This window comes from Eretmochelys imbricata, chromosome 3, assembly GCF_965152235.1.
Source record: "Eretmochelys imbricata isolate rEreImb1 chromosome 3, rEreImb1.hap1, whole genome shotgun sequence".
In the NCBI taxonomy this organism is placed as follows: domain Eukaryota; kingdom Metazoa; phylum Chordata; order Testudines; family Cheloniidae; genus Eretmochelys; species Eretmochelys imbricata.
In genome coordinates, this window is record NC_135574.1 from 89133939 (window position 1) to 89149597 (window position 15659).

At 39.8% G+C, this 15659-nt stretch overlaps 2 protein-coding genes across 6 annotated transcripts in view; one reads left to right on the forward strand and one right to left on the reverse strand.

The window, feature by feature from the left end:
• The window catches only part of NT5DC1 (5'-nucleotidase domain containing 1), a 244985-nt gene that overhangs the window by 25010 nt on the left and 204316 nt on the right, over positions 1 to 15659 (forward strand). The gene's annotated exons all lie outside the window — the stretch shown is intronic.
• Positions 412 to 14578, reverse strand: COL10A1 (collagen type X alpha 1 chain). Its single transcript, XM_077811711.1, has 2 exons — positions 14440 to 14578; positions 412 to 2306 (listed from the first exon to the last, which is right to left on the reverse strand). The coding sequence occupies exons 1-2, from the start codon at positions 14576 to 14578 to the stop codon at positions 412 to 414; spliced, it is 2034 nt and encodes a 677-aa protein (XP_077667837.1).

A 15659-nucleotide genomic window follows, 5' to 3' on the forward strand; every position in this document is an offset into this window, starting at 1 on the left:
ATTTAAAATAATGTCTTTGTTTCAGTGAGTTAAATATGTAGTAATCTGGAATGATTACTTTATGAAGGCTTAAGAGTACATTTAAAATATAAAATCAACTTAGAAATACTAATTAAGAAAATGTAAAATGGAGAAGAGCTGCATCATGTATTACCATAATGTTTAATGTTGTATTCAGCAGGACAGCTGTCTTGCCCTTACTACAAAGTTTTTGCAAATAAATCTCTGACAGACTTCCAAAAACACACAAAGTTACTCTGAAGCTTAATTTTGAAACAAACTCCCCTACCCTATCATCCTCCCTTCCCCTTTGTTGCAAATAATTTGTATGACCAGTCATAGGTCTCACATCATAGTCCAATTAAAATTGTCTGAAAGAGACAATATTGGGACTGCTAAGGTAGGATACTATCACATATGAGCAAACAAGAATCCTGAGAAAGAGGAGTGAACGTAATCAGAGGAATACAAGCCATTAGATTCTGCATTGGGCAACTGCAACCAGACTTGATCGTTTTCCATGAGATCAATGACAGCACTTCCAGAAGCTTGGTCAAGGTATCCTTTCTTGTACTCATCATAGGTGTACATGATTGGTGAGCCATTTTTGTAGAGTGCGACCCAAACATTTGTTCCTTTTACATGTACATGGTAAGAAAAATAGTAAAGTCCTGGGATCCTACACGTAAAGATTCCTGTTCTGGGGTCATAATGTTGCTGTCGGTTGTACAAGATTTTATCAAATTTGATGGGCATAGTGGCCCCAGGGTAGGCTTTGGAGAGAATGGCAGAGAAAGCTGATACTGGCATTCCAATTAGACCTTGGTTTACTCCTGCTTTCATAAGAGGCATTCCTGTGAGGCCTTGACTCTCTCCTGCTTTTATGTAACCATCTGGCATCTGTGGGAGTATTGCTTGACCAGGAGGACCAGGTGGACCCGGAGGGCCTGGTAACCCAGGCTCTCCATTGTTGCCTCTTGGGCCTGGGAGCCCAGGTGGCCCCATGGGTCCATTTAAACCTTTTGTAGCAATGCCAGCTGGACCTGGTAATCCTGGTGCCCCTGGTTCCCCTTTAGTGCCTGGAAATCCTGGAATGCCTGGTGGCCCAATTGGACCTCTTATACCAGGTATTCCAGAAGGTCCTCTTGGGCCTGGCTCACCATTAAATCCTGGTCCTCCTTTAGGTCCTGGTGCACCCATTGGACCAGGTAGGCCAGGTGGCCCTGCATGACCATTGTCCCCTTTCGGGCCTGGTAAACCTGGAGGTCCTTTAGGACCAGCAAGACCCTGCTCCCCTGGATATCCTGGTTTTCCGTCTAATCCTGGTAGGCCTCTGTCACCTTTAGCTCCTGGGTATCCTGCAAGGCCTGCAGGTCCTGCTTCACCTTTAGGCCCAGGTAGGCCATTTTCACCTGGTATTCCTCTAAGTCCTTGAGGACCCACATTTCCAGGTGGTCCAGATGGCCCTGGTTCTCCTGGAACTCCAGCTGGACCTTCATCTCCTTTGATCCCTGGAACACCGGGAAGGCCTTCAGGTCCTCTATGTCCTTTCATCCCTGGCAAACCTGGCTTTCCAAACCCTGGAAGACCTGGGGATCCAGGCATGCCTGGGGGTCCAGGCAGTCCTTTTGCTCCAGGAATCCCTGGCAATCCTGGGGGTCCATTTGCTCCAGGCTTTCCAATTCCTGCTGCTCCAGGTTCCCCAGGAAGACCTTGGGAACCTGGGATGCCTGCTGGTCCTGGTGCACCTGGTAAACCACGATCACCTTTCACACCTGGCTGACCTGGAAACCCGTTTTCACCAGGCTTCCCTATCCCAGCAAGTCCAGGGGGACCTGGGGGGCCCTGGGGACCTGGGAGCCCTCTGTCACCTGGGCGACCTGGAACTCCATATCCATTTTCTCCCTTTAGTCCATTTATACCAGGAATACCTGTCTCACCCTTTTCTCCAGGGACACCCCGTGGCCCTTGTGCTCCTGGTGGCCCTTGTTCTCCTGTCTTGCCAGCAACAGAGATTCCAGCAGGACCAGGAATTCCAGGAGGCCCCTGTGGCCCTCTTGATCCTGGGAGACCAGCAGGTCCAATATTTCCTTTTTCACCATTTAATCCTCTCTCCCCTGGTTTTCCTGGTAAACCAGGTAAGCCTGGCTTTCCAACAGCAGAAAATCCGGGTGGACCTGGGGGGCCTGGTGGACCTTGAGGACCTGGACTTCCATAGCCTGGTGGCCCTGCTGGGCCTGGTTGTCCTCTTGGGCCAGCAGGACCTGGTAGACCAGGAGGTCCTTGTTCTCCCCTTCCCTGTAAACCTAAGACACGCAATACAATCATTAGTGCAATGGTAGAGGGTTCATAGCTTGTCAGCATTTTGGCTGACGCTTAGAGATGAAACAAAATAAAAACGAAAATACTAATTAGTATAACATCTACAAAGATCAGGGTCTTTAAATTACTGCAAGTTCTAGTGGTTAGAACAGAGAACTGGGGATAAGACTGCTGGGTTCTGTCCCCTGCAGAACCAATCATTTGGTGTGAACTTGGGCAAGTCACTTAAAGTCTCTGTGCTTCAGTTGACCCATTTATAAAAGAAGCATAAAATACGTAAGGCACAGTAGTATAGAGTCTAGATAAATATTTACCTAACATTCCCTTTTCCCTCTTCCACCAATTGACTACTATAGTGATCAGCACTGAAATAGTTAATATATCATTCCTTCCTCCACTGGAGGGCTCGCTTATTAGCTAGGACAGCTAATGCTGCAATGAGATGAATGGGAGGAAGGCACACGGGAGTTCCCTACTGACTCTTTGTTTAAGCCTATCTATTTGCAGATTCAGAAAGACTTCCACAGTGGTTTACATTTGGAAGTTTATCTCCCCAACTGTATGGAGTAAGAATATATTCATTCATTCATTTTTTTAAATGAAAGCTTAAATTCTGCAGAATCTGAATACGTCAGGTGTGCTCTGAACATATATTGAGCAATCTGGATTCAGTGTGTGGCCTGGGCGTTTAACACCACAGATTAAACTTGTGTGCACCACGAGCCCTGATTTCTAGCTAAGAGAGGTGGTTTTTTTGGTGGTTTCTGCCTTGCTAAAACATACTGAACTATCTAAACAGACATTGTTACTCTGTTAGCACTGACCTCCCACTTGGTAAAGCAACTCCTATCTTTTCATGTGCTGTAATATTTATACCTGCCTACTGTATTTTTCACTCCATGAGTCTGATGAAGTGGGTTTTAGCCCACGAAAGCTAATGCCCAAATAAATTTGTTAGTCTCTAAGGTACCACAAGGACTCCTTGTTGTTTTTGCTGATACAGACTAACAAGGCTACCCCTCTGAAACCTGTCATTGTAGGTTGAAGTCTGTGTGCTGTACAGAAAACAATTTCTTGGTGGAATGAATGGAACCAACGGTGTTAAAGAGAAGTTACAAATCACATATGAAGGCTGAGTTTGCTCCTTGTAAGGATCTTCATATCCTATGAAAAAATATTACCTTTCTTTAAAGATTTTGATAGTTCCCAATTAACAAAATCAGGTAGGAATAGTAGGGGAGAATATTTTGATTTTTACAATATTGCAAATATATATTTTAATAAAACCACTGTCTTGTCTGTGGGCAATTCTTATTTAAAATTTAATTTAAGTTCTCTTACGTAAGTCAACCTCAGATAAGGCATAAGTAATTATCTTATTTCTACACAGTTCTTGATTTCATTCAAACAATGGACAATCTTTTCCCAAAACAGTCTACAGTACTTTAATGTCAAAGTTCATTGATTTGAAATTTTGAAATTTGTAGTACTAGGTCATGATACCATGATCAATGAATTCAATTAATTAGTGGTGTCTGCTCAATTGCATATTTGAAAATTTGCAAAATTAAAGAAGCTTCCTAATGCCTGAACAGCTGTCATATCAATTATTTTACTAAAACTACAACTCTTAAGATTTCAGCCTTTCCCTCCTCCTTCCCTCCTGCAAGGCTGAATCATGGTTTTGTTTCTTAGTAACTAAATCACATAGCATGTCTCTAAATAACATCATTTATTTGTAGTGGTTACTTTCACTTTATACACAGTTGGGCAAATGATGGCCATTAATTTCACTAGAGAGACAATTGGGTGAGGTAATATCTTTCATTGGACCCACTTCTGTTGGTGAGCGAGACAAGCTTTCAAGCTACACAGAGCTTTTCTTCGGATCTGGGAAAGTTACTCTAAGAGTGTGTACACTGTAATTCAACACTAATGGCTGACAGTTTTATAGCCCCTTGACCTGGGCCAGCCATGGGTGTTTAATTGCAGTGTGGACATACCCAAAGTGTCCCAGATTGTTTAGTATAAGTAGTTAACAAATATTCCAACAGACCATTCAAGGGAAGTGGCCCATTAACACCTCTACAGTCATAGGACAAAAAAGGGAGGTGAGTGGGTTACAAATTGTTGTAATAGCCATAAATCCAGTGTTTTTATTAAGATGACGATTTTTTTAGTGCCCAGCAAAGTTATGAATTTAAGCTCCGAGGCTTGTCTTTTGAAAGTGTGGAGCCGGTTTCTTTTGAGGACGAGGGCTGAGAGGTCAGATAGGGAGTGATTGTTTTGTGAGAAGTGTTTTTGCCCATAGTGATGTGATACAAGATTTTTTTCTTTTATCATTTTTCTGTGCAAGTTCATCCGAGAGCATAATGATTGTCTCTTTTTTGCCACATAGTTGTTATGGGGAAATTTAGTGCACGGGGTGGGGTACGTCACATGTTGTGATAGGCATGCGTAGGACCCATGAGTCTTGAAACGTATGTGGGGCAGGGGATTGATCATTGTAGTAGTGGAGATGTGCCCAGGTTTTTTATCTGTTGCTCTGGCAGGGTCTAGTGCTGGTTTGAGTTGGTGTGCCCTGGTCTGTGGGGAGCTTGCTTCTGATGATGAGCATGGCAATGTTGGGGAGTTGTTTTGAAGGGAGAAAACCCTCAGATCGCACACCCCTAGTTGCCACCTGCCACCCCACACTGGAACCCATATGGGGTATTATTAAACAGTTACAACACTGTTGTACTTCATGGAGACCACATCCTGAAATAAATCTTTCCTGAATCCCCTCTTCTGGCCTTCAAACACCTTGTCTCTCTACTATCCTAGACCAACACAGCTATAACAACACTGAAAAGGTTAATTTCACTGTACTGTCATGCATAATGTAGCATTGCTTTTCTTTATTTTAGTTCCTTAGCATTATGCTTTTCTACAGAAAATGGTTTGGTGTGTAAGAATAAAGCAGCAGATGGAGTCACTCCACCTTGTGTCAGATATAAATATAGAAATAAAGAGTTGTGTGCTTAAATGTTGACTTCCCAAGGTGCTGTTTGGGAAGTTGCAGAATCCTTTGGGACTTTGGATGCTGATTTTTGTGGAATACCTATAGCACTAGAAATAATATAAATGTCAAGAGGATACTGCAATGTGAAACCCCACAGTTTGCATGTATATGCCATACTCTTCAGTTGATGGATCTGTAGATACAGAATACTGCTTTATGGCAAAAGTTGTTAGGAATAGTTAAAGAAGATGTGCAAGTAGAATACTAAAGTCCACTGAGCAGAGCAGAAAGGACCTGTCACTTGGGTAAGAACATTAACATTTGATTTGGAAGATGCTGCTGGATGGTGCATGTTTGAAGAGATCGATGGAAAGAAGTCTGAGTTCCGCTGTGAATCAGAATATTTTCTGTTTGACAATGGTGGTTGCTCAATAGCTATAAACCAAATGCGGCTTAAATTTCAGCCTCTGAGGTGTGTCTGTGTGTAAACTTTACCTGGAATGTGTGTGATACTGTAGTACTGCAGCCTTCTAGAATAAACTGCTGCACAAGTGACACACATAAGTTTGTCCGGTGTCAGACTAGAAAGACTAGAGAAATTAAATGTGGTTTAGAATTTTATGTGCCAAGAATAGGAAATAGGAGGGGAAAGCATTATACTGTTTAGAAGATATTTTGTGCTAGTTTGTGTATAAATGTTTTCTCTTATTTAGTAATGTGAAGTGAAGGTGTTCAGCACTGCTTAGTTTTAAAATAAAATCCTTCATTCCAGTACACAACTGGGGCATCTTAAAAAATATAGATGGTAAAGTATGAATCCTATTGGCAGAACAATATATAACAGGATATTGCTAGTGAATGAATAGTCAGATGGTTACCCTAGTTATATTACAACTAAGGGGTACACTTTTTTTTCAAGAATTTTGCCAGCAACTTCCATTGACATAAATGAAAGTCACATAGCAAGAGCCTGCAGAGCACTTGTAACATTTACATATAACTTTACAGCTGAATTCTGACTGGCTGTTGGTGCTTCTTTGCTGATGTTACCCTCCTGTACACCTATAATGTAATCAGGAGTGACATCAGCAACTTTATGTCCAGTTCTCATTCATATTACATGCATCTGCTTAGCTGTAATTGTGGACTGAGAAAAGGGTAAGAAAAGGTTATCAACAACTTTCTGGAGCTGCTTAGCAGCTTTCAAGAATTGTTCTCAGACTCTCTTTACTATTCCTAATGATGTTATTTTAAGAGTACACAACAGACTTTTACCTATTTTCTTTCACCCCTTTTCTTGTGGCTAAAGCCAGAAATTTAATTTTTGTTGGCTCTTTACACAGATTGTTTCATATCTTGACAAACTGTTGCTCTTCTATTCTATCCTTCTCCAATCAGGTTAGAATAACTAGTCCTCTGAGGTTATGTTGTAATATGGATCGCTTGCATCACTGGATGTTGTATACCTCTAGCGTAACTGTTTTGATGAGTGCTTGATGTATTAAATATGAATCCTAATTAGTGGTAGATTAGGTTTTTTTTTCGTTTCCCAATTTGAGTTTGAGCAAGGCTTCCTTCCCATCCACTTATTAATTATTTTGAACCTCCAGACCTCTGCATAACACTCTCTTAACCAGAAAGTACAGATAAATAGTTCAGTTTTTCTTCTCTAAAAATATATGGCTATACTTATTTGTAAGAGACATGTAGGGAGAAGAAAAATCTGGTCTGTGTACAGTGTTTTTGGTATTCACTGGGCTTTGGCTTCATGTGCTGCCTGGAAAATAGTTTTTAGCTGCCAAATGTAAAAGTACAATTTCTGCTTCTACATAATTACAGTGTACTCCTGAAAAGATCATGTTAGTTTGCCCATGTTACCACCTCATCATCCATTAACTTAATTAAAATAAGGCTAATGTTTTAAATCCTACAAATAGAAAGCAACCTCATTACTGCATGCAGCAAAAATATTATAAACTGACACAAGTGTTGGTCTTCACTGGGATGAGGTACTTGGAACCTGTCACTGTGTGTGGAGTGTATATTTTAATTGCCCAGTGCAGTTCTAGCATGCTGCTGCTCTCGGGATTGCTTACTACTGAACTATGATATCCAGTAGGGGACAGTGGTAGCTTTGTGTTTTGGAACATAATCAAGTGATAACTGAAGAAGCAGTTCTAAGAAGAACTACATGGCATGGAAAAACCAGGAAGACTTAAGTCATACAAGAATAAGAAATAACCTTCAATGTAAGTTATGTATGTGGTTATTTTTTAAACGTTTACAGTTTCTTTTAATCATGGCTTAAACACAGATGGGACCAGTGGATGCAACATACTGACTTAGTTAACGTGAATTCGATACATCACAAGTATGCCACCCATGAGTTCCGTTACAGTAATTAAATCCTGCGTTCAGAAAGAGCATGTAAGACAAATGTAATGTAAAGTTTAGTCTTTTAGACTGCTCTGAAAAATTGTGGTAGTCCACCTGGCGAAAAATTTTTAATGATCCCAAAAGTATTTCTTATGCTATTGAGCAATAAGATATTTTCCAGGCCTGCTTGTATCACAGTCTTAATTGGTTAGTTCCATCTTCTTTTCTCTTTTTTTTTTTTTAAAAAAAAAAATCTTAAAATATATGAGTGGCTTGAGCGATTAGAAGAGAGATACAGTGCCCGTCCGTTATAGGTCATCTGTACTAACTCAGGCCAGACTCCTCACTAATGGCCTCTATGATCTATTTGCGGTTACGGCCTAGCTTCTAGTGGACGTATCCACATTGAAAACACACTTACCTTGTGAAGCAATAGCCTCAGCAGAGGGGATATGGAGAGTGAATTATCTTTTCACCTATAAAGATGATCCTTCAAGATTAACGTTTAGGGCACATTGGCAAGACAGAAAGGGGGAAGCTCGCCCCGCTGCTGCCCATGCTCTATGTGTTCTGTGAATAAGGCTGTCAATCTGTCACCTTTCATGAGTGGTAAATTAATTAAAACCTACGAGAGGTGTTTTGGTTTCTTTTTTTAAGTAACCATAGAAATTTGAGGATCTAACACTCATTGCTACTCTAAGTTAATATTTATATTACTTTTGGTTTGGAGATTCTATAATTTTAGCCATTTCAGATTTCTTTGTTCTAAAGTATAACAAACTGTCAGCTAGAATGCATCTTAAATTCTCTAAAACAAGTAAGCGGAGTGAGGTTGAGCATTAGAAGCTTAATTTGGAACTTCAGATTCTTTCCGTTTTACTTTGGTGTCTCACCTCTCTGTAGGGAATGTAACTGCAAGGCATGCCCAGGCTGCTGTTCTTTTCTCCTTTCCACCCATACTTTCAAACTCATACATCATGCTGTCTTCCTTTCATATGTTCAGTGTACAAACCTTGCTGTGACTGCAGCTTCTAACAGTGGCCTTCTGGTGCACAGAATTTGGTGCACGGAATTTAGCACACAATTTGCACAGTAGTTGCATCAGGACCAGAGGCGGATTAAGGGTTTGTGGGGCAGAGCAAGTGAGGGCCCATCCCCACCCCTTCTGCCTTCAGACCCCCCCCGGTTCCTGCCAGGGAACTTGGTCAGGGTGCACGGGTTTCCCCTGCCCACCTGGCACTCCTGCCGGGGAGCGAGGTCAGGGTACGGTGCTCCTGTCGGGGTGCTCGGGATGCCCATTTTTGGGGGGCCCCCCAGTTGGCTCGGGCCCCTGGGCATGGGCCCTGTTGGACCAGTAGCTAATCTGCCAGTGATCGGGACCCTTTAGAATTATGCAAATTATTCATAACCAGGTGTGTGAAAAACTGAGGCCAAAGAATAAAATATGAACTGTTGTTAGTATGGGAGTTTTATGCAGTTACCTAGAGTGCCAAAGCAGAATACCTGAGGCACAGCAACATACACAGTTTAAAATATTGCTGTTGCAGTTAAAATAATTTCAAACAAAGAATAATACAAATAATTGAAACTTTCTTAAAGTGATATATATTGTGTTCAAATCATTGTTGTGCAACCACAGGGGAAAAAAATTAGAAATAAACCTCCCTTCTAACTGCATGAATTCTACTTTTAAATGCAGTAGAATCCCAAAAGAGTAAATAAGGTATATAAAGAGGGCAGTTTGGCAGCGTGGACTATGTGACCCTGGCCAAGTCTGCTCTCCAAATGACTCTGTAATTCAAGGAAGCTCAGTGCAGGCCCACCAGGTGAAATGTATACTCTATCTTAAGAGCCGAGCCAAGTGAATTTAATTCCCATAAAGGGTCAATACTCAGTTCACTGTGCTATACTTTCATACCGTGAAATCACTTTGGTTCTGTTCTAATTCTCCGTTATTTGTATAAGTTAGATGAAATAGACCTTGTCTTCATTTAACACTCAGAGCAGGCTCTCCACACCCCTTAGTGGAATGTTACTTGGTTTGCTGATGTGAATCAGAACATAGGATTTTTCCACCACTCACTCCTCTAGAGGGCCATGTTAGATGATAGTTTACTTGGGAGCATTGCCATTCCCAGTAACAAATTCAGGTCAGTAGCAAAGAATATCAGGGTTGGAAGGGACCGTAGGAGGTCATCTAGTCCAACCCCCTGCTCAAAGCAGGACCAATCCCCAATTTGTGCCCCAGATCCCTAAATGGCCCCCTAAAGGATTGAACTCACAACCCTTGGTTTAGCAGGCCAATGCTCAAACAACTGAGCTATCCCTCCCTCGGTAAGTTCTGTACAAATCCTTAGGAACGATAGACACATGTATCTAAAAATTGGTTAAGTGTATCCTCTAGGGAAAGGGAAGGGATTTGTTGCCTTAAGCACAAAGTGTTTTGAAAAAAAATCAGCATTTTGCCAGCAGATATCATTCAAGTATCTTACTTCTACTCCAAGTATAGTATGGGGGAAAACTGGGATAACTGTAGGGCATCTGTTGGCAATTATTGACTTTTTGAATGGTGACCAAAATACATTTCCAGTGATGCTCAGCGCACTGGCTGATGGCAACATTTGGCTCTTGTATAGACTTGCCAATGGAATGCTACCACCCAGGGTTTAAATTTAACCAGTGCTGTCTGGAGCATAGCCCTGGTGAATATTTTCAAACCCGCGGAAGCTCTGGCACATCTTGCAGGGTTGAAGCCCTGGGGCTCCGGGAAATACTCTGTGAGAATTGAAGCCCTGTTAACCCCTCACAGAATGTAGCTGCAAATGGCAATGCAATAGTTAAAGGAGGCATATTTGTGGACCTGAGAAGGTTGATATTTTTTTACACCAGAGGTTTCGAAGGGTAGAGAAAATCCTACCCACTAAGAACCTAGAAGGAAGCAGTGTGTGCAGTTACTTCTCTCATTTATGCTTGTTAGGATGTTATGTGTTACCCATCTCTTTGCATTTGGAGTTTGGAACATGTAACATTGCCAGGTCAGGACCTCTTCTTAAATCTGATTTCCAAGTTAATGTGTCTGTTCAAAATCCCAGTCCTTCTGTTTTGTATAGGGAAGGTATATTAAGCCATGGTAGAACAGGGCAGGTGAAAAGATTACTGGAAGCAGTAGCTTTAATCGGGATAACTGAAGTGTTGGTTGGCCACTTAAATAAAAAAAATTCTTGGCATGTATTTTTTGACACACAACGTGGCCTATGTACTCTGACTCTAGCCAGACCTTGTTTACATACCAAGTTCAGTGGGAGGAGAAAGCACAACCAGCAAGACTAAGTTGTTGTTTTTTTTTTTTTTTTTTAGAATTAGTTGTGTGGTTGTCCTCAGCCAGGAATTTTGCAGACTTCAAAGCTGTGAACCAAAGTGCTGCAAATAGTATCATAATCTATTTAGCAAACGATAATGCTAAACACATGCAAAAGAGGAGAAAATTATGTTCTTTACCTGGGAAGTTGTTATGAGTGGGATTTGGAAAAGAATTTCTAACATTGCCCAACTCTGCTCCTATTGAAGTGTGTGGTAAAACTTCCATTGACTTCAGTGGGACCAGAGTTACGGTGACAACAGAGTTCTTTTTCAGAATCCCGCCCATCGTTATTAGAATCCACTACTACAATACAATTATGGAGAAAAATAGTTATTTGTCACCAATGAGCAGATGCGGGTTTACACATGCCCCTTGTTAACAGATTTCACTGCCCTTTGGATCCAGTGAAGGAAAGCTAGAGCTGTGGATTTAAAAAAAAGAAAGACTGGGAAATATAAATTAAGATTAACAGAGTGATACGTTGGGAAGGAAGAATTATCTAGGTTCTACTTCTGTCTCCTAGAAGTTGGGAGGGACCTAAACATTTGCCGCCTTCTTTTCCACTCCCTACCTTCTCCCATCATTTCTTTATGTAAATTAATAGGTAAAATTTGGGGTGTTTCGAAAGAACCACGTCTCTGACTCTGCTCAAAATCCTGAGGTTGACTGTCTGCATAGTGGTGAGGAAAGTGGACAGGAATAATTCATGTTTGCAAGTAGGGAAGATGGGGAAATACATTCCAAAGGGCTGCTTAAAATCCCATATCAAGCAGTATTTTCATACAAAAATCTGTAATATTTTCATACAAAAAAGTGAGTAAGGGAAGATGCCATGGACAGCAGCTGGTCCCTTCTTCCACCCCTTTCTGCCCTGGGACTCTCCCTACCCCATGGGTTACAGAGGCAGTTCTCTTTGTCCATCATGACAAATCTGTTCGAATGAGTGCCCTCCACTTGAGGAATTGAAGACGGTGGTCTTGTCCTGTCTTTTATCTGTCTTGCTTTTACAGGGAGAGACTATAAAGATCACAGAATTGAGAGTTTCTGCTACTGGACAGCTACTGGGATAAGTTAAAACATAAGTGTATCTCAGGTTCTGTGAAGTAAGTCCTTCCCAATGAGGGTAACTAGCGAGACTCTGTTCATGAAACAAACAGCAAATTGAATGATAGACTGTGTATTTCATTTTCTTGAGGGGCATTATTACTTGGTAAGTAAATTCTAGAGAAAACCCAATGACAAGTCAGTGCAAATCTTGACTGTAAACATAGCAGAGTGGGTGTGTCTGTTAGTGAAAGTTAAATCATCAGCTGTATGTACAAAAATTTAAAAGTCAGGAGCAACATTTTTTTTGGTCACAGGGCAAACAACTTGGTGTGTTTTGCATTTAAATTATTTAAAAAATGAATTTTTAAAAATAAAATGTGTAAGCCACTTGGAAAAAACAAAACAAAAACAAGTCAATGCTCAGACAGAGGTAGCAGACAGGACACCAGTCAATACTCAAGCCGAAGACACAGACTATAAGACAACTTTTTTACTGATAGGAGGAATGATTTATGATCAAGATTGCTTTCCTCATCTCAAAACGACTCTTCTTTGCAACTGCCACGTTCCTGCACAAGTATACAGCTACATGTAGGTGAGCTATAACAAAGATAAAAACTATTCTGAATGCGACCTTTGGTACTGTAGGAAAGAAAAGAATGGGCACTTCTGTCTTTTTGGGCATTTTCTGGCTGCAGAATTGAAGATCCAGACAGGTTCTAAATGCTTTGACAGGAGGTGTTCAGTACTTTCAATGCACGTTGAGGATAATAGGATTTGAGTTGATGGTACTGATCAGGACTGGGTCCTAAATGGTCATGTTGATACAAGAAAGCTACTCTTTTATTTCATCAGTTAATTTTTAGCAAAAATCTCCACTGAGGAGAAAATACCAGTGGGTAATATGTAGAATCAATTATAAAACTTGATTTATTGGATTCTGATGATCCATTGTGTTTTTTAAATATCATGCTCATTTCAGTCTTATTCTTCAAAACTATTTGTATGTCGTGTATGCAGCGAGGACACAAAACATTTTGACATGATTTAAAAAGTACTGGATCTTTGTGCATGGCTCCCAGCTGCATTGACTGAACTTGCTGTTTTATATAAAACACACACCTGTAGTAGCAGACCCAGATGTATTAATGGTGTTCAGTGCAGTGCACTCATAATTTCATTTTTTCAGAAATCAAGATTTATAGAAACCAGTTATACTCTATACCTAGTTATCTGATGTGAAATTTGTCAATGATTTGGAGAGCATTAATAGATTATTTTCTGCATGCTAGAGATGACTCAAGAAAGTTGTTCTGATTTGTTAAGTTGAAACAAGCGTTCAGTACTAACAGACACTTTAAAAAGAGGGCTTTCATATACCATAAAACCTATAGTGGTTTTAATATATATTATCTATAGTCACACACTTTATACACAGGACAGAGGAAGAGAGGAAAATACATACTTATAATACCCTCAAAGTGTGTATGAAATGAATTCAGAAATATATGACTTGTTCAAAAGAAATATTTGTATAAAGTAACTATAATTAAGCATGTTTCAGAAGCATATTTGTAAAACCAATTTATATTTCAGGTGTTTAAATTAGTCTGTTTTAATAAAGGTGTATTATTCTCTAGCAGGGTTATTAGGGTTATTTTCTTATCTCATGACCATCACTGCAACTCAGATTAGTTCAGGGAAGTTACTCTATGCTTACAAATGTGGAACAGAGTTCTAAATTTGGTCCATATATACTGGATTAATATTCAACATTACTAGCTTTTACCATCGTTGAATTTTAAGTAAGGAAACTAATGTAACAGTAGAATATGATTGGACACCTACATTTTTGACTGAATATTACAGCCAGCTGATTTATTAATGTAATCCCCAGTTATTTTTTTATTGATATGTCTAGTTTGATTGCTTATTTTGAAAGTCATTTCCCAGGTCAAGAGCACTGATGAGCACTGAGCAAGTCTTTATATATAAATATATATGCTTCAAGACTATTCTAAATGGTAATGGCAAAATTCAAAATCACTGCTGCTTGCATGCCTCTTCTTATTTAGTTGTACTATAAGATGGGAGTTTCCCTCTTTCTCTCTGCCAAGAGAGTAGCATCTTCTCTCTCTCTAGACATTACTGTCAGAACCTGTCCCATTTCTGTCTGCAGTGATAATCTTGGTCAATCCTGTATAGCCATTTATGAAACTAAACAGTTATTACTGACAGTGAACAACTATAAAACAGCAAGAGAGATTATCTGTACTGTAATGAACACATGTAGGATATAACTGCTTATAATATTTTTAGAAAGATACCTTACCTTGACTTTTTACGTTAAATGGTAAGAAATGTGGCCCCTTCATGCTGGCTTGTTTTTGGTATCGTTCAGAAAAAAACCCATCACCGCCATGGACAATGTTCAGAGAAAGCAGCAGCAGAAAGGATATTTGTACCTGCATATTCCCCAATCTGTTCTGCATTAAAGAGGAAAAATACTTATGCAAATGATTGTTCTTTTTAAAAAAAATAAGTTGATCAGTTTAGGTTTCGCAGCAATGAACAAATACGTTGTATTTAAAATAATTAACATTACCGGTTCAGTACTGCTTTATACAAAACTGCTCCCAAATCTATATATTTCTAGTGGATTTCTTAAAGTATACTAGTTTTAGTTAGAGAAAGTGGTTAAATGTTTTAAATCAATTTTTTTAATTATAAATATATAAAATCTGTAATCGTACCAGATCAGATTCTGTCCCATACTCTTCCAATCCACAGTTTTGTTTTGTTTTATTAAATATATAAAATATATACCAATTTAAATTCCTTTCAGAACAAAAGTGTAAGTTTGCTATTCGGTCCTATAATGTCGTGGGCATGCCAGCCTCTTGAGGCTTCCAAAACTAGGTGTAGGACCAGCATAGCTTGAATCCTCTAGACTCAGGAAAAAGCCTCTCTCATATGCATTGCAACATGGCAGCATCGCCTCCTTCTAATCAACACTGTATCTATAAAGAGTAAAATCCCGACCCCATTGACATCAGTAGTGAAACCCCCACTGACTTCACTGGGGCCAAGATTTCACCCTTAGCCTTTGGAAGTAATTTCCCTTGTGGCAGCAGCGATACAGGCACTTGCTCTTAAAAAAAGCCCCAGAAAACTTCTGTTCTCTGTAAGGAAGGATTAGCTTTGTAGTGATCAGTGTTGATTTCGCCATACGTACACAAATTGATGAAAACATATTCCCGTCGATAACAGTCGAAATTTGTAGATAGGCAAGATAATAAAAATGCTGTTTGAAAACTTATCGAAGTTTGAGTTAGGAATATTAACTTTGTATATTTTGACATGTGATACTGACAATTTTTATTTTAATGGTTATAAAGCTTTATTTTTTTGAATCTCAACATCTATCGTTAAATTACTGTCTGACTCTACTATTGCCTTACACCCCCCATACTTTCCTGCAACTGTGAACGTTTAAATCAATAACAACTGAAAAAAATTCCTTAAAACCCCTAATTTTGCCCAACTGAAAAT